Below are 19,057 nucleotides of genomic sequence, written 5' to 3' on the forward strand. Positions count from 1 at the left end.
CTTTTAAAAATGCAAATATCCCCAGAAAGGATGTCCACTGAGTCATGAACTCTTTAGTATGATTTAATTTCTTGGCAGGAATAGCGAAGGAAGGACCTTAGGGCTGGGGTAGGAGTGGGGTTTATGGGAAGGAGGAACGGGTTTCCCAAAATGCTAGGGTATCTAGAGCAAGTCTCCTCGGCTGTGTGGTTTTGCTGAGGGCCAAGCCTGCACAGCATGGAGATTGCTCTGCAAGGCACTGGCTTGTCATTTCAGCAGCTAGTGAGTCTCCCTCTGAGCTGAGCCAAGCAGCAGAGGAAATGAAGAAGCTCTCAAGGGAGGGGCAAGGGAAAGAAGGCCCAGGGGTGGGGCAGGGGCAGCAGGCAGAGGGCCGCTGCCTCTTCAGCACGAATGGCTCCTCTCAGGGTATTCCTCCCACTGCTGTTGCTGCTGCTGGTCCAGGGGACAGGTAAGTTTTCCACCTCAGACTGAGACTTCTCTTTCAGTTTCTTTCTTACTTGTCTAGAATCTGGGCTTATCCAGTATAAAGTAAGCACTATGAGGCCTATGGAAACCCTGGTGCAGTAAGTGGTTAAGTACTACAGCCTCCAACCAAAATGCTGGCAGTTTGAATCCACCAGTCGCTCCCTGGAAACTCCATGGGGCAGTTCGACTCTGTCCTATAGGGTTGCTATGAGTCGGAATCGACTCAACAGCAATGGGCTTGGTATGAAGCCCGTGGATCCCCAGTGGCACGGTGGTTAAGAGCTACACCTGCTAACCAAAATGTTGGCACTTTGAATCCACCAGCTGCTCCTTAGAGACCCTGTGGGATCACCATGAGTCAGAATCCACTCGATGGCAATGAATTTTTTGGTTTATGAGGCCTACAGGGATTGGAGAACGAGGCATCCATCCTTCCCTTGAACTGCTCCCTAGGTTGAGTGTGGCCCGAACCTCAGATGCATAATCTGACAACTGCTTGTGCCATCTATGGTAAAGGATATTTGAAATACGGACCATGAGATTAAGGTATGTCTAGGGCTTATAGGAAAAAGATTGAGCTGTAGGTTTAGTGCCTCATGATAGGCAGCGTCTTGGTTATCTAGTGCCGTGGTAACAGAAATAAATACCACAAACGAGTGGTTTTAATTTGTTTTCTCACAGTTTAGGAGGCTAGAAGTCCGAACTCAGGGATCTGGCTGTAAAGGAAGGCTTTCTTTCTGCCCCAGAGGAAAACCCTTGTCTCTTTCAGCTTCTCTTCCTGGCTTCTGTGGTGACTTCCACATGGCGTCAGTTTCCCCATCTGTATTGCTTCTGAGCCTGTACTGCCCTTTCTGTCCTCAGAAGTGAGTGACTGAATCAGGGCCCATCCTACAATATGACCTCAACAGCATAACAAAGAAAACCCTATTCCCAAAAGGGATTACATCCACAGGGAGAGGGGTTAGGATTCCAACACATATTTTTGGGAGACACAATTCAATTCATAACAAGCAGTTTGGGAACATGTAGGCAAGTGTTTATCACTGGGTGAATTTCCCTCGTCTGTCCTAGATCCAGAGAGCAGGAAGCAGGCTCTAGTCTCGACTCGTAGACCCCCAGCACTCAGCACGGTGGTCGACACATGGGAACTTGTCTAGACCTGTGCTGTCCACTACCGTGAGCACTGGAATTGGGATTCGCTGTACGTGTAAAAAGCACACCCAACTTCAAAGACTTAGCAGGAAGAAAGGACATAAAATACCTTATTAATGATTTTTATGCTTAGTACAAGTTGAAATTATAATATTTATGATATATTGGGTTAAATAAAATACACTATTAAAATTAGTTTCATCTATTTCTTTTTACTCTTTTTTTAATGTGGCTACTAGAAAATTTTAAATGACATATGTGACTTGTGTCAAACCTACTCTTAATGCAATTTTGCCATCTCTGTTAACCCCCCTTTTCCTCCTCCCTCTGACCCCTTGTAACCACTAATAAACTTTGATCTCTATACATTTGCCTTTTCTTGTCTTTTTATATAAGTGGTGTCATACAATATTTGTCCTTTGTATTTGGCTTATTTTGCTCAGCAGAATGTCTTCAAGCTCCATCCACACTGTAGCATGTATCAAGACTTCATTTCTGTTACTGGCTGAGTAGTATTCCATTGTATGTATGTATCACATTTTGTTTTTCCATTCATCTGTCGGTAGGCATTTATGTTGTTTCCACCTTTTGACTATTGTGAATAGTGCTGCAATGAACACTGGTGTACATACAAATCTCTTTTTGAGTCTCTGCTTTCAAGTCTTTTGGGTATATACCTAGAAGTGGAATTGCTGGGCCATATGGTAGTTCTATATGGCAGTTCTTGGAAACCCTGGTGGCATAGTGCTACAGCTGCCAGCCAAAAGGTCGGCAGCTCGAACCAACCAGGCACTCCTTGGAAACCCTGCGGGGCAGTTCTACTCCATCCTATAGGGTCGCTATGAGTTGGAATTGACTTGACGGCAATGGTTTTAATGGGTTATGGTAGTTCAAGTTTTTTGAGGAACTTCCGCACTGTTTTCCACAATGGCTGTACCATTTTGCATTCCCGCTGGCAATGGATAAGGGCCCCAATTTCTCCATATCCCTGCCAACATTTGTTATTTGCTTTCTTTCTTTTTTTTAAAATCCTGGCCATCTCAGTGAGAGTGAAAATTCCAAAGGGTTTTCAAGACTCTGACGTTTTGGAAGCAGATTGCCAGGCCTGTCTTCTGAGCTGCTTCTGGCTGGGTCTGAACTGCCCACCTCTCGGCTAGTAGTTGAGTGCTTGACCGTTTGCACTACCCAGAGACTCCCTCTAACCAGACTAGAGGTGCCCTTCTCCCCTGGCATCTAAAGCCTCAGAATCTTCCATTTGCCAGAGCAGGATCTACAGTGTATTTTATATTTGTTGAATCACTGGTTAGACTTTAGCAAATGAGTCAACAGCAAATGTGTTCCAAATGCCATTTAAGCCTTATCTGTAATCCACCTTTGCTCTAGGGCCCAGGAAGTCAGGGCGCAGCAAGCAGGAGGGCAACTAACATTTATCAGCACCCGGGCTACCGGCTTTCCACGTTCTCTCTTTAAATTTGCTTTTGTGACAGCCCTGTGAGGTAGGCACTGTTTTCTCTACGTATATTTTTTCAGATAAAGAAACCGAGGCTCAGAGAGTTCCTGTAACTTGCCCAAGATCAGCCATCTAGTAAGAGGCGTGGAGTCAGGACTCAACCTGGCCTTCCTGACTCAAGGGCAAGTTTTCCCCATGAGTAGCACTTGGCTTTATTTCACATCATTTAAAATGGGCTTACGGGGGTTCCTTCACTGACCTGCGTGTCCTATTGTGCCTGCACATGGACAGTGATCCTTAAGGAGACCCGAGGGTGATTTACCGGTTATCACATGTTTTTGGATTATTCAAGGAGCAACACCTGGGCACATTGTAGTCCTGGCTTGGCCCCTAACTTACTAAGTGGCGTGAGACAAGTAGCTTCCCATCTCTGGAACGGGTTTTCTCTTCATAAAACGAAAGAGCCTTTACAGCTTGGGACCCCTGCTGGCTGGGGAAAAGCCAGATTAGGCTGCCTTTGTAGCTTCATCCCCAGTGGGTTACACCCGGCATTAGAGGGTTTTTTTTTTTTTTTTTCTAAATAAGTTTTTTTCTTTTTAAATCAACTGAGAACCTGTTATTTTCTCATGCCCAGACTTCTGTTGGCCATGCTGAAAACACGGTGGACGAAGCAGCGTGTTCGTGTCATGTGGGTGGGCAGAAAACCCCAGGCTCCTTTTCAAGGATTAGGGACTTTGGGTGGCCCCCGGCCCAGCAGGCGCCTTCCGGAGCGGTTTCACACGGTGCAGGCTGGGGCACTGCAGTCTGGCCTGGTTGCTTTAATGACCAGAAATCCTCACTGTCTGGTTAGCAGATCTGAGAACAGCGCCGAGTCCTTTTGTAAGTCTGTGTATTAATCTTCCCTGAAAAGCCATTTTATCAGAGTGGTGTCAAAGCTGGGGCACCTCAGGAACCCTCTCTTTAGGACTCTGAGAGCCTCACCCTTTTTCAAAAAGCTGAAGGCAAAGAGCAAACGCAGTCCAGCCTGCTGGCTCTTCCCAGCGGAGTCCCTGATTCGTCTAAAGGCAGCGGAGCCCTCTAACTCCCTCACCCCCAGTTCAGGCCTTAACTCAAACCTCTTTATTCAAAGCCTGCTGATTGCTGCTGAGAAGGCCTATGGTGATTAATCTTCCAAATGAGTTGCCATTTCTTGTTTCAGATCTCCAGAGGGTAATCTAAGTGTCCAGCAGTAATTAGTTCTTCTAAATGGATTTCAGGACAAATAGTGATTTTTCTCTGTACAACATGGCAAAGCCATGGCTTGTCTTTGAGGCTTGATGTTAAAAATGGGTCAGGGAACACATCCTTTAGCTATCTCCCTTGGAAACTTGGTTCTGCTATTTGAAGGTGGGGTGGGGGGGCAGGGTTGGGGGGAGAAAGACCTGTTAGTAAGGATTTGAAAACCCGTTTCACAGTGGTTGTCATTTTTAAAGTAAGTCTATTGGCAGGAGGAATTGCTGGGTGGTGCAAGGGGTTAATGCAATCAGCTGCTAACTGAAAGGTTGGAGGTTCCAGTCCACCAGAGGTGCCTTGGAAGAAAGGCCTGGAGATCTATTTCCTAAATATCAGTCATCGAAACCTCTGGAGAGCACAGTTCTACCCTGACACACATGGGGTCACCATGAGTGGAGATCAACTTGATGGCAGCTGGTTTGGTTGGTTTTGTTAGCAGCAAGTGCCTGTTTATTGTTCAAAGCATTCCATAACTTCCATTCCAGGATCCATGCTCAGCATTGTGTAACTGTCAATGAAGGGAGGAAAATGATTTGTATTAACAAAAGCCTCATTGGGTTACTTCAGGAAAACAAACACCTTTAAAGATCTTTCAACATGTTGGCAAACAGAGATTGCCAAGGCATATAGGTTAACTTCAAACTAATTCTTCCTGTGACGTCCATAGTAAAGACCTCTGGAAGATAACTAAAACTTTCAGGTAGGAGCTTTGATGGTTAAAAACCAAAACAAAGCCAGTTGCCATCAAGTCACTCCCTACTCATGGTGATCCTGTATGTTTCAGAGTAGAGCTGTGCTCCATAGGCTTTTCAATGGCTGAGATCTTTTTTCTTTCTGAGGCACCTCTGGGTGCATTCAAACCACCAAAGTTTCAAGTAGCAGCTGAGTGCTTAACTCTCTGTGCCACCCAGGGACTCCAGCTTTGATGGTAAGAATTTTGTTGTTGTTAGATGCCATCGAGTCGATTTCAACTCATAGCAGCACTATAGGACATAGAACTGCCCCATAGGGTTTTCAAGGAGCGGCTGGTGGATTTGAACTGCCAATGTTTTGGTTCGCAGACCAGCTCTTAACCACTACACCACTGGGGCTCCTAAAAACAACATAAAGTGATGCTACTCTGCTTTGCTAAACCTTGTTGTTTATATCCCCCTAAAAAAACAAATGCAGAAATTATCAAACAATGTCATTAATACCACACACAAGCAAAATTTTGCTGAAGATAATTTAAGAATGGCTGCAGCAGTACATCAACAGGGAGTTGGCAGAAATTCATGCTGGATTCAGAAGAGATATTTCTGATGTCAGATGCATCCTGGCTGAAAGTGGAGAATACCAGAAAGATGTTTACCTGTGTTTTTATTGGCTACACAAAGGCATTTGACTGTGTGGATCGTTACAAATTATGGATAACATTTTGAAGAACGGGAATTCCAGAACACTTAATTGTGCTCATGAAGAACCTATACATAGACCAAGAGGTAGCTGTTCAAACAAAATAAGGGGATACTGAACGGTTTAAAATCAGGAAAGATGTGTGCCAGGATTGTATCCTTTCACCACACTTATGCAATCTGTACGCTGAAAAAATAATTGGAGAAGTTGGACTTTGTGAAGAAGAACGGGGCAGCAGAATTGGAGGAAGACTCATCAACAACCTGCGTTATGCGGATAACATAACCTTGCTTGCTGAAAGTGAAGAGGACTTGAACCATTTCTTGATGAAGCTTGAGGACCACAGCCTTCAGTATGGATTACACCTCAACATAAAGAAACCCAAAATCCTCACAACTGGACCAATAAGCAATGCCATGATAAATGCAGAAAGGATTGAAGTTGTTAAGGATTTTATTTTACTTGGACCCACAATAAAGGCCCATGGAAGCAGAAGTCAAGAAATCAAACAATGTATTGCATTGGTAAATCTGCTGCAAAAGGCCTCTTTAAAAGTGTTCAAAAGCAAATATGTCACTTTGAGGACTAAAGTACACCTGACCCAAACCATGGTATTTCATGGTATTTCAATCACTCTGTATACATGCAAAAGCTGGACTTTAATAAGGAAGACTGAAAAAGTATTTATGCCTTTGAATTATGGTGTTGGTGAAGAATATTGAATATATCGTGGACTGCCAGAATGAAGAAGCCTGTCTTAGAAGAAGCACAGCCTGAATGCTCCTTAGAAGCGAGAATGGCAAGACTTTGTTTCACATACTTTGGGCATGTTATCAGGAGGGACCAGTGCCTGGAGAAGGACATCATGCTTGGTAAAGGAGAGGGCCAGTGAAAGCGAAAGCCCTTCAATGAGACAGATTGACACAGTGGCTGCAAAGATGGGCTCAAGTGTAGCTGATTGCCCCTAGGTGAGTTTGGACTGTCAGTCTTTTCAGCTGGCGGTTGAACACTTTACCCTTACACCACCAGGGCTCCTTGAGCTAAGTATGCCAAAAAACCAAACCAAACTTATTGCCATGGAGTCAGTTTCGACCCATAGGGAGCCTATAGGACAGTGTAGAACTGCCCTGTAGGGTTTCTAAGGTGAATTCAAACTGCTGGCCGTTTTTGGTTAGCAGCTGAGCTCTAAACCACTGTGCCACCAGGGCTCCTGAGCTACATACAGAGTGATTCAAATAAGGCTTAGGCATTGGGTGCATTAGATTAAGATGACATTTACTGAACTGCATTCTAAGATTGAATCATAGGAAGATGGATAGAACCTAACCCACGCACATCACATATCTGTGAGCAAAGCTGCTTCACCATTCAAAGAAGCAGAAGTTACCGGAAAGAGGTCAGAACAGCAAGATAAACCAGGAGGCTCGTTATATACAAAAGGAGAGGTGGTCTGTAACTAGAAAGGAAGCCCTACTGGTATAAAAAGAAGTTTCAGTGTCATGGGAAATTTTTTCAAAATTCTCAATTATGTCCAGACTGCCTTTGGTTCCTTTTGGTGATTCCATTAGCCTCTGAATGCTTCTTTTAAAAACTATCTTCACTTTTCAAAGCTGCTGTTATCCCAGTATCAGGGCTCTTGGTGTTCTCAACTCAGTCCCCTCCCTGTCATTGTCCTAGGTCCCATTCTGCCCTTTCTTTGTGAACCACCTCCCCCCCGCCCCCCCCCGCCCCATCATTATCAACCACTGAGGCCTGAGGAAACCCTGGTGGTGTAGTGGTTAAGAGCTAAGGCTGCTAACCAAAAGGATGGTGGTTCAAATCCACCAGCCTCTCCTTGGAAACTATATGGGGCAGTTCTACTCTGTAGAACTGGAGTCATCTCTTTTAACTTCTTTTGTTTAATCTTTCTGTTGAATGTAGTCAATGGAAAGAGGGGTGATATAATCAGCAATCACCATGGGCAGTTTTGTTTGTTAGAAGCATTAAACGTATGAGGGTTTTTAGCTACATGAATAAACATATCTTTTTGAAATATATGCAAAAATAACTTGTTGGGTATATTATTTATAATGCCTTTCTTTTTCATTTTTTTTCTTTTGCAAACAATAAAAATATGATTCTGGCTAGTTTTAGGAAAAGGAGAAGTACTGTATATTGGTGCTGCATGTTTTAATTCTTTTCTAAAAAATGGCTTCAAACTGCTGTTTTAATTTTATTTTCTTTGATTATTAGCATTCTAGAACTCATTTTATAGGTGTATATATCCGTCCATTTGCTTTTGTCTTTGTCCAAATATTTACTGAGCAACAGTCTGGTGCCAGGTGTCGGGCAACACAACCGTGTACAGCAATTGCTGAGCCACCAAGGTCAACAACTGACGAGCCATCGCTCCTCCCTGGAGGAGTCACAGTTTAGTGGGAAGATAAACACGGTAACAGGTGATTGCAGCTCTGCGTGAGAAATGCTGTGATCTACAGTGCCATGCGGAAGGCCACCCAGCCTAGCCTTCAGGGTGGTGATTGGGAAGGGAAGGCTTCCTGGAGGAGAGGGCATCTTGGCTTGGTCCTGATGGAAGAGTAGGTGGACACCCATATGGAGAGGCCAGGGAAGGCTTATGGGAGGTGGAAGAGTTGAGGATGGGAGTGGGGGTAGGGGGTATACAGGCAAGGACGAGCACAGGGTACTGAGAAACTGCAAGAAGCTCACGTTGGCTGCAGCACTGCATATAAGAAGAACTGCTAAGAGACAAGGCTGGAGAGGTGGGCAGGGCCCTTACATGCCTAGGCAAGGTGTCTGCAGAGTCCCTGGGTGGTGCAAAATGCCCCAGGTGGCACAAGCTAAAGGCTGGCGGTTTGAATCACCCTTCCAGCAGCACCATAGAAGAAAGACCTGGCGATCTGCTTCCATAAAGATTACAGCCAAGAAAACCCTGTGGAGTAGTTCCACTCTGTAATACACGGGGTTGCCATGAGTCAGAATGGACTCTATGGCAGTGGATTTCTGGAGAGGCAAATGGTTAAGTGCTTGGCTACTAATCAAAGGTTGGAGTTTCAAATCTACCCAGAGACACTTTGGAAGAAAGGCCTGGCAATCTACTTCCAAAAAATCATCTGTTGAATAACATAGTTTATAAGGAGTATGTTCTACATCCCACTTTGCTGAGTAGCCTCTGGGGTCAAAAAATCTGGTGAGCAGCCATCTAAGATATGTCTTCTGGTCCCACCCAGTCTGGAGCAAGAGAGAATGAAGAAAACCAAAGACTCAAGGGAAAGATTAGTCCAAAGAACTAAGGGACCACAACTACCACAGCCTCCATCACACTGAGGCCAGCACAGCTAGATGCTGCCCGGCTACTACCACTGACTGCTCTGACGGATCACGGTAGAGAGTCCTGGACAGAGCTGGAGATAAATGTAGAATAAAATTCTAACTCACACACACACAAAAAAACCACCAGACTTACCGGTCTGACAGAGGCTGGAGGAGCCCCGAGAGTACGGCCCCTAGACACCCTTTTAACTCTGTACTGAAGTCACTCCTGAGGTTCACCCTTCAGCCAAAGATTAGACAGGTGTATAAAACAAAACAAGCCAAAAGGGGCACAGCAGCCCAGGGGCAAAGACTAGAAGGCAGGAGGGGACAGGAAAGCTGGACAAATAGAAAAGGGGGAGAATGCTGACATGTTGCAGGGTTGGTAACAAATGCCACAAAACAATATGTGTATTAATTGTTTAATGAGAAACTAATTTGCTCTGTAAACCTTCACCTAAGGCACAAAAACAAACAAACGAACAAACAAACAAAATTGGCCATCGAAAACCCTATGGAGCACTGCCCTGCTCTGACACACATAGGGTCACTGGGGGCCATAATCGGCTCGATGGCAACTGGTTTTTAACATTTGGACACTACCCTGAGGTAGTCAGGCAAATTCACGCACATAGTTACATGCACTAGGCAACTCTCACGTAGTACAGAACTAGATGGTCCCCCCGCTGGCCTTTTGCTCTGCCACATTTGAACAAGTCACTAGCAGGCACAGGGTTACCGCCGGCTGCTAGCACGCCCGTGAGGAGGTGAGCAGGTAAGAGAGCAACACCTAGGAAATCCTATGCTTCGGCAAGAATGAAGCAAACAGAAGCTGGTTCCACATAAAATTATATAATGAAATTATTGTATGCAAAGTAATAGAAAATTAATGTCTTCAGACACGGTAATGAAGAACTCAAAACCCCCGGGATCGAATAATTTGTTGTAACATAGCTTCAGCTCTAATTTTCATGGGAACAAAATTCTCTAGGGCGATTTCAATACTTGCTTATTCCAATATGGTATTTTCTATAAAAACGATCACTGGATTTGGCAGTCTTTTCTGTGGCATTGTGGATACTACCAGCTTTTTATAAGTTTTAAAAGTGAGAGGCTGCATTTTCCACCTGTGAGTGATCTTGTCCGGGTTACTATATCCTGAGGACTACAACGGTTTTAGTAAACTCTGTCAGCTTATTATTTCTGCAAATATGTGCACACATACTGTGGCACTTCACAGGAGGCAACTAGATTTTAGAAATCGACTTCAGAATTTCTCCTTCTTGTAATTTGACTTAAGGATTCCATTCTTCTTACATCAATATCTCCTTGTCATCACACTTTTTATTGTTGCTGAGTTTCGATCATATATTTTTATAGTTGCAAAAGCTCACATTTATTATAATTTTTTCAAATTACACTGAAACGGTCATGATATTCTTTGAGTATCATAAACCTTTCTTTTAAAGAGATATTGCTGTTTCCAATATAGAAGAAAAAATGATTTTGATACTGACCTTTGGAATGCAGAAGGATGGGCTGTAGGATTCATAGTTGAAAGGAGTCTTAGCTTTCCTTTTTGTTGCATTTTCTATTTTGAGAAAGCTGACATCGATGTCAAACCAGACAAAACCTGCCGCTATCTAATTGATTCTGACTCATAGTGATCCCCATGCGTTACAGAGTAGAACCACTCCATAATGTTTTCTCGGCTGTAATCTTTACAGAAACTTTCTTTCATGACGCTGCTGGGTGGGTTCAAACTGCCAAACTTTTTTAGGGTATTAGTTGAGCACAACTAATTTCGCCACCCAGGGACCATGGCATCAATGTTAAGAGACTACAATTTGTTTAGCTTCAATATAAAATTCATAAATATCACCACTGTTTTTGTTTGTTTGATTTTCCCTAAAAAAAAAGTTCCCTAAGAGTTTCTTAATTCCATAGATATTTCAAGAACATTATATACATTACCTTTTGGGTTTTTCTTATTTTGATATTTATGTTTTCATACATTTTACTTCAAATATCATGCCAAATTAGTATTGAGCAAATATTCTTGTATCTATTTTCATTCAGAAAAGGCTATGGAGAATGCTTGCACAACTTGAAGAATGTAATCCTTGGCACTGAATTAGACATGCAGAAATTATACAATTTGTGTAGGTGTATGTGTTCACCACACACACACACAAAACAGATGGGGGAAAAGTATATATTTTCATAAGTATACCTTTGGCTTGTGTTCTGGAATCTATATCTTCATTAGATTTCTAAAGAACATTCCATACTGCCCCTGAGTTTTTAGGGTCACAGTAGTTTCAAGTTGACCTTTTCCATGATGTATTTGACAATAGTTTCAAATTTGTGTTTGATTACTCTGCTTTTCAGTACACTGCAACATTTTGCTAATGTCAAAAAGTAATTGCATAGTTCTTGGATGATATAACAGAATTCAGTGGGTGCTGAAAGAACTTTTTGCTATATTGTTCACTACTAGGTTTGAAGAGGGAGTCCTGTTAGCAAAGCGGTTAACCATTTGGCTGCTGACCGAAAGGTCGGTGGTTCGAACCCACCAGCTTCTCCGTGGAAGAAAGATGTGGCAGTCTGTTTCTGTAAAGATTTGCAGTCTTGGAAACCCTATGGGGCAGCTCTGCTCTGTCTTGGTCAAAATCAGCTTGATGGCAGCGGGTTTGGGTTTTTTTATTTGTTTGTTTGTTTTTGTTTTAGGTTGATAGAATGGGCAGCCTTAGAACATTTTGGGGATCTTTTGTTGAAATCCATTAAATTTGTCTCTGATTTTTTTTTTTTTTTTTATCATCGTTGTATCCCTACCCCCTCAAATTATTACGGGCTCCATTCAGTTTTTGTTGGTAGTCTATTGAAAATCTGTGTCATCCTTTCCTTTACTGGGAAAACATTTAAAAATGCTTATGTATAGAAATACTAACATTTCGAAAAATTACAAATCTAAAAAATTGGTTTAAGATTATTGGCTTATGTTAAGAGATGTACCTCCTTTTTATAACTAAATAATATTTGGCATTTCTTGCAATCTTCAAAATGATTTCAGTCAGCAAATCTGCTATAATTTTAATTATTTGATTTTTCATGTTATCTGATAGCTACTGTGTAACGTTACGTGGTGTCTGTATTTGTATTCTGCATCCACGTTCTGCCACAGTGCTATTAATCGTCTCTGACTTCTGGAAATGAAAAAACTCTGGTTGTCATGCTCACACATTTTCTCAGCTGATCTCTGAATGCCAGATATTGTCTTGCCAAAAACAGAATAGTGTATATTGTGTGTTCAACAGCAGCATGCCAGTATTTTCCCCTTCATATAGAATCTGTTTTATAGCACCAATGATTACATATTTTTCAAATCAGATCAGAAATTTTAATACTTCGCACTACTGTCAACGTTCATTTCTCTTTCTTCATGTTTACTGAAAAATAGGTGCTAAGTGTTCCCAATCTTTTCTCCTTTTCTAATTTTCTTCTTCACTTTTTTATTCTCAAAGAGTGGACAACCTAGACAACTTGCAGAAGGCTTTGAATTATAATAAAATAATGAGACTCTAGGTTGCTATGAATCGGAATCGACTCGATGGCACTGGGTTGTTTTTTTTTTTAATGAGACTCGGGGGATTTTTTTCCCCCACCATTTGGAAAAATTTTTGTTCATTATATTTCCAAAAACTTCCAACGTGTATCATCTTTTGTAAAGTTAAAATGTCTTACTTGAGGTGGATAATTATTTTTTAATATTTTATTAATTTCTGGTGGTAATATATACAACCACGCGTATGTCCATTCACAATTTCTGTAAGAACAGTTCAATGATATTGGTTACATTCTTCACACTGTGTCGCCATTCTCACTATCTCTACCCATATTGTTTCATCACCATTAATTTAGCTCGCTGCCACTTAATGTTCTCATCTGTGCTTTAGCTTAACTGTATAGGTAATTATTTATAACAGCACTATTCCTGAGGCAAACATTCTTTGTTAATTGGGCCAAACTGGAGGTGGATAATTTTCAAAAGAGTTCGCCTTTGTTTTATATTCAAGTTGCATGACCATGTTTGGATTCTTTGCATTTTTTCTAGAAATCCATAGGTTATGGTTGACAATGGAACTAGAAGGTAAATTGGCATCTTGTTCATTGCTGTGACATGTTCACTGAACTTCATTTTCTTTTGGCATTCTGCGTTTTTCTCTCAAAATTTATTCAATGGTTCAAATTGTTTTATTTCATTTCTTACCTAACCAGTTCTTTATTTTCTGTTTTTGGTTCAGTATCTTGTTTTCTTTCCATTTTCTTGGAAGAAATAATATTTTAACTTAAAATATATAACTAAAAAAATAATATGTAATAAGTCATGAAATTTTAACAGCAGCTAATACCTTTCCTGAAGAAACTTCCTTGACCCATAAACAATAGCTATGGTATAATTCCATAAAGATGGCAGCCTAGGACATCCGGTGGGCAGGTCTACTCTTACATGGGGTTGCATTGACTCAAGGGCACCCAACAACAACAGCAACATGATATAATTAGCAGTTCAATGAATAGCAGTAGACTCTAGTTTATGAATATAAAATAATTACTTAGTGGATACATAACAGTAAATGAACATTAACTACTACAAAAGTGGTTATGTTGTAATGAAAATCTTGTAAATTAGGAACTCAGACCTACCATTTAGGCAGATAATACAAATTGTAATATAAAACTTCAGATTTAGCCAGTACACAAATGCTAACAGGGAATTTAACAAAATTAGATAAAAATCAAAATAACATTTGGAAAAGCAACTCCTTATTTAGAAGTAGAAGTTATGGTAGATATTTATGTCTAAAGGCCTTTATCAAATTCATTCTGCTTCAACTTCTGAACGCAATTTTGTGTCAACCCTGTTAGAAAAAGTCTCTCCTTTTCCATCTGTCATAGTATTGCCATAATAAATGGTTTTTTGTTAAATAAAACATTTTATTGCTACCTGACAGAAATTATTATAAAAAGAATATAAACCACCTACCTTTGTAGCCAACAGTTACAAAAAAAAAAGAAAAATGTTCAATGTCATAATTACGTCTGTGATGCACATAGTCTCCTTAGATCTCGTGCACTTGAGCAATAAACAACCTGAACAACTGTTCTTAGCTGCTCTGAAAATTTACGTGACCCTTGGAGTTAAGAAAGTGCATCCACATGCCTGGGAACAACCTGTGTAGTAAAAAGAGGGTACCCAAGGGATTGTGAGACCTGTTTTTGGATGCTGGTCACACTGTTTGCTATTTGTGACCTTAGGCAAGTCACTTACCACTTCCAGTAACCTTCGGTCACCTCACCTGCAATTGCGGATAAGTATGGAGACCACAGGAGGTGTCTCCAGTTCTGAGTAGTAAATGAGGTAATGAGATGCTCATGAAATTTCCATTTGGTTCTTAATAAAATGTACTTTCTTTCTTAAAAAATTTGTGATTTTTTTTTTTTTTTTTAGATCAAAAGAAGGTTATGTGCAGAGTTAGTAAAGATCAGTAATTCCCTTGAATCTGGGGTCAGGTCTTCTTAAGCCACCTGTGGACAGTTGCTGATTTCACATATCCTCTGGCTGACGTTCTAATTTGCTTAGGAAGCCAAATGTTGAGGTAATTGCTTGAGGTTTGCAAATAAGCCACCGTGCAAACTGAAAACTTGAAGGTGATCTTTAAAGCAACCCTCAGCCAACAAATAACTCTGTAACAAACCTCAAGTGGGTACAGGATTTCTATTTTGAGAAATGAAATTTTGCAAAAAAACAGTCAAAAAACTACTTAAAGTCCCAGAAACGGTGAGAGTATGTACTTCAGAGGAAGTTTACTTGAACATCCTCCTCCTCTCTGTTCTTGATGGCCCTGCTTGATAACAGCAGCACGTCTGTGGCCAGTCTGGACCAAAGAAGTGTGTGCAATCTTCCATTCTGTCATCGAGCATTTATTGAGTGCCTGTTGTACTCTCTAGGCACTGGCCAGGTGCTGGGTAGAGAGTCAAATCAGACATGATCTTGTCATGTAAGTTGCTTGAGTCTTCTTCATGAGCTGTCTTCCTAGGTTCTTTCCTTCCTTCCCCCAACCTAGGTGACACCTTCCCTTCACCCTCAGGTGCCCAGTGCACCTTCTTTTATCAGTGGTTTCAGATGTTCATTGAGGAACAAATGACTGCATGTTTGTGATGGTTATGGTTGTATGTCAACTTGGCCAGGCCATGATTCTCAGTGGTTTGGCAGTTAGGATGTAGTTTGGCAGCTATGCAATGATATAATCACCTCCATGATGAGATCTGATATAATGGAATCTCCTCCATGTTGATGGCACTAATTGGGAAGAAATGGGATTCTGAAACTTGGTATGGGGACAAATGGACAGATAATCAGGAAGCTGGGGACACTGAGCCCCTAAGTTCTGTTGAATGGCTTCTGCCGACAAAATCATTAGCCCCTCCACCCCCATCTAATGAGATTAACCCAGCTATCTGAAGTGCCTTTGTCTGAGATATCACTTGGGGCAGGGGGTGGTGTCTAAGTCATCACCTGGTGCATCAGCTGAGGCAGATGCCTTACAAGACATTGCTGAATGTTCCAAAACACATTCCTACCACACCTTTTTGGTTCTAGACCTATAAGTAAACTTAAGTCCCAGTGAACCCCAAAAGGTGAAGTACAAAGTGTGACGCAGGAGGAGGTATGCTATGCTCCAAAAGAACTCCTTGACTTTTCAAATATGTACAAACAGAAATCTGGGGAATATGTGTGGGAATGGCTACTAAGGGTGTGGGATAATGGTACAAGGAACATAAAGCTGCATCAGTCTGATTTTATTGATATGGGCCCACTAAGCACAAATTCTTTATTCAATGTTTCAGCTCAAGAGGTTAGGAAAGGATCTAATAGTTTATTTGGTTGTTTTGCTGAAGCATGGATTATGCAGTGGCTTAAACTAAATCAAGTTGAAGTGCTAGACCTGCCTTGGTATACCATAAAAGAAGGTATCCAAAGGCTTAGGGAAATTGGTATGTTAGGGTAGACTTATTCGGTTAGACCCAAGACCCACATGTGGAGTGCCCAGAGGAGGAACAAATTTGTGAAGGGAGCCACAGCATCCTTGAAGACTGCTATGATTGCTAAGTTATGTAAGTCAGATTTGACAGCAGCTGCCCTAACAGCATTAAGACACCTAACTACATTGGGGCTGATTGGACCCTGCAGTAGTAGGGGCCAAGTGGTGGCACTAAATCAACAAAGACAATGAGGGTATGGTTACTGTAATGGACAGAGAAGTCAGAGCAGTAATCAGAATAGCCTGACTCGTATGGAATTATGACATTGGCTACTTAGTCATGGTGTCCCTACGAGTGGAACAGATAGGAAATCTACTAAATATTTACTTGATCTGTACAAGCATAAGAATTCTAGGTCAACTGAACGGCAGTCTAACTTAGATCACTTCAATCAATTCCCAGACTTGAGTGAGTTTACAGACTCACAACTCCTTGAATGAAGTGGAGGTGGGTCCCTTGGAGAAAAGACTCCAATATGCTGACAAAAATTTGCACTGTAAATCTTTCTCTCAGGCTTCCCTATATGGATCTATGACCTTTTACAAGAGTGACTGTTCACTGGGGAAAAGAAAATAATCAGACTTTTCTGTGATTACTGGGTACTGGCTCTGAACTGACACTAATTCCAGGAGACCCAAAATGTTACTGTGGTCCACCAGTCATAGTGGGAGTTTATGGAGGTCATGTTATTAACGGAGAGTTAGCTCATGTCCATCTCACAGTAGGTTCAGCCAGTTTCCAAACCCATCCTGTAATGATTTCCCCAGTTCCAGAATGCGTAATTGGAATAGACATACTCAGCAACTGGCAGAATGTACCATTGGACCCTTGATATGTGGAATAAGGGCTATAATGGTAGGAAACGCTAAGTGGAAACCCACCAGAATTGTCCCTACCTAGGAAAATAGTAAACCAAAAGCAATACCACTTTCCTGGAGGGATTGCAGAGATTAGTGCCACCGTTAAGGACTTGAAAGATGCAGGAGTGTTGATTCCCACCACAACCCCATTCAACTGGCCTATTTGACCTGTGCAAAAAACAGATGGATCTTGGAGAATGACAGTGGATTATTGAAAATTTAACTAAGTGGGTGGCTCCAATTGCAGCTGCTGTTCCAGATGTAGTTCCATTGCTTGAGCAAATTAATACATCTCCTGATACCTGGCCTGCAACCATTGATCTGGTTAATGCCTTTTTCTCCATACTTGTTTTGAGGACCAACCAGAGGCAGTTTGCCTTCAGCTGGTCAGGCCAGCAATACACCTTCAGTGTCCTTCCTCAGAGCTGTATCAACTCTCCAGCCTATGTCATAATTTAGTCCAAAGGGACCTTGATCACCTTTCTCTTCAACAAGATGTCACACTGGTCCATTACCTTGATGACATTATGCTGATTGGACCTAGTAAGGAAGACGTTCAATGATTCTGGACATGTTGCTAAAACATTTGCGTGCTAGAGGGTGGGAAATTAATCTGACAAAAATTCAGGAGCCATCCACCTCAGTGAAATTTCTAGGCATACAGTGGCTTGGGGCATATTGAGGTACTTCTAAAGTGAAGGATAAGTTATTGCATCTGGCTCATTCCACAATTAAAAAGGAGGCACAATGCCTGGTGAGCCTCTTTGGGTATTGGAGGCAACATATTCTTCATCTGGATGTGCTACTCTGGCCTATTTATCAAGTGACTCGAAAAGCTTCTAGTTTTGTGTGGGGCCCAGAACAAGAGAAGGCTCTGAAACAGTTTCAGGATGCCGTGCAAGCAACTCTGCCAGTTACTCCGTATGATCTGGCTGATCCAATGGTGCTTGAGGTGTCAGTGGCAGATAGAGATGCTGTTTGAAGTCTTAGTCATTGAGTGCTGCTGTAACAGAAATGCCACAAGTCAATGGCTTGAACAAACAAATTTATTCTCTTACAGTCTAGTAGGCTAGAAGTCCAAATTCAGGGCATCAGCTCCAGGGGAAGGCTTTCTCTATCGGCTCAGGAGGAAGGTCTTTGTCATCAATCTTCCCCTGGACTAGGAGCTTCTCCGCATCGGAACCCCAGGTCCAAATAATGTGCTCTGCTCCTGATGCTGCTTTCTGGGTAGTATGAGGTCCCCTACTCTCTGCTTGCTTCCCTTTCCTTTTATCTCTTGTGGGATAAAAGGTAACACAGGCTACACCCCAGGGAAACTCCCTTTACACTGGATCAGAGATGCAACCTGAGTGAGGGTGTTACATCTCACCCTAATCCTCTTTAATCACAGGTAGAGATTATGATTTATAACACATAGGAAAATCACAAAATCACTCTATACTGGGAATCATGGCTTAAACAAGTTGACATATATTTTGCGGGGGCACAATTCAATCTATGAGAGAGTCTTTGGCAGGACTCTACTGGTGAATCATGGGCAGACCTTTAGGATTTTGGAGCAAAGCCCGGCCATCATCTGCAGATAACTACTCTCCTTTTGAGAAAGATTTTGGCTTGTTACTTGTCCTTAGTATAGACTGAACGCTTAACCATGGGCCACCAAGTCACCATGAAGGCTGAGTTGCCCATCATGAACTGGGTGTTGTCTGACCCACAGAGCCATAAAGTTGGACATGCACAGCAGCACTCCATCATTAAATGGAAGTGGCATATATGAGATTGGGCCCAACAAAGACCTGAAGGCACAAGTAAGTTGCATGAAGAAGGGGCCCAAATACCCATGGCCTTCACTCCTGTCTGCATCTATAGCCTCACTGGTAGTTCCTTATGATCAGTTGACTAGGGAAAAGAAAGCTCATCACTGGTTTACAGATGGTTCTGCGTGATATGCAGGCACCACTTCAAAGTGGACAGTGGCAGCACTATAGCCCCATTGTAGGACCCCCCTGAAGGACAGTGGTGAAGGAAATCCTCCCAATGGGCAGAA

General features: G+C 42.0%; 1 protein-coding gene across 1 annotated transcript in view; it reads left to right on the forward strand.

Annotated features, from left to right (window-relative positions):
* The first annotated feature begins 378 nt into the window (after positions 1 to 378).
* The window catches only part of LOC126061726 (uncharacterized), a 29,355-nt gene continuing 10,676 nt past the window's right edge, over positions 379 to 19,057 (forward strand). Inside the window, exon 1 of the mRNA XM_049858479.1 lies at positions 379 to 448. Coding sequence (XP_049714436.1) covers positions 391 to 448 — 58 coding nt within the window. The 5' untranslated portion in view covers positions 379 to 390. The remainder of the gene's footprint in view (positions 449 to 19,057) is intronic.

This window comes from Elephas maximus, chromosome 18 (assembly GCF_024166365.1).
Source record: "Elephas maximus indicus isolate mEleMax1 chromosome 18, mEleMax1 primary haplotype, whole genome shotgun sequence".
Taxonomy (NCBI): Eukaryota; Metazoa; Chordata; class Mammalia; order Proboscidea; family Elephantidae; genus Elephas; species Elephas maximus.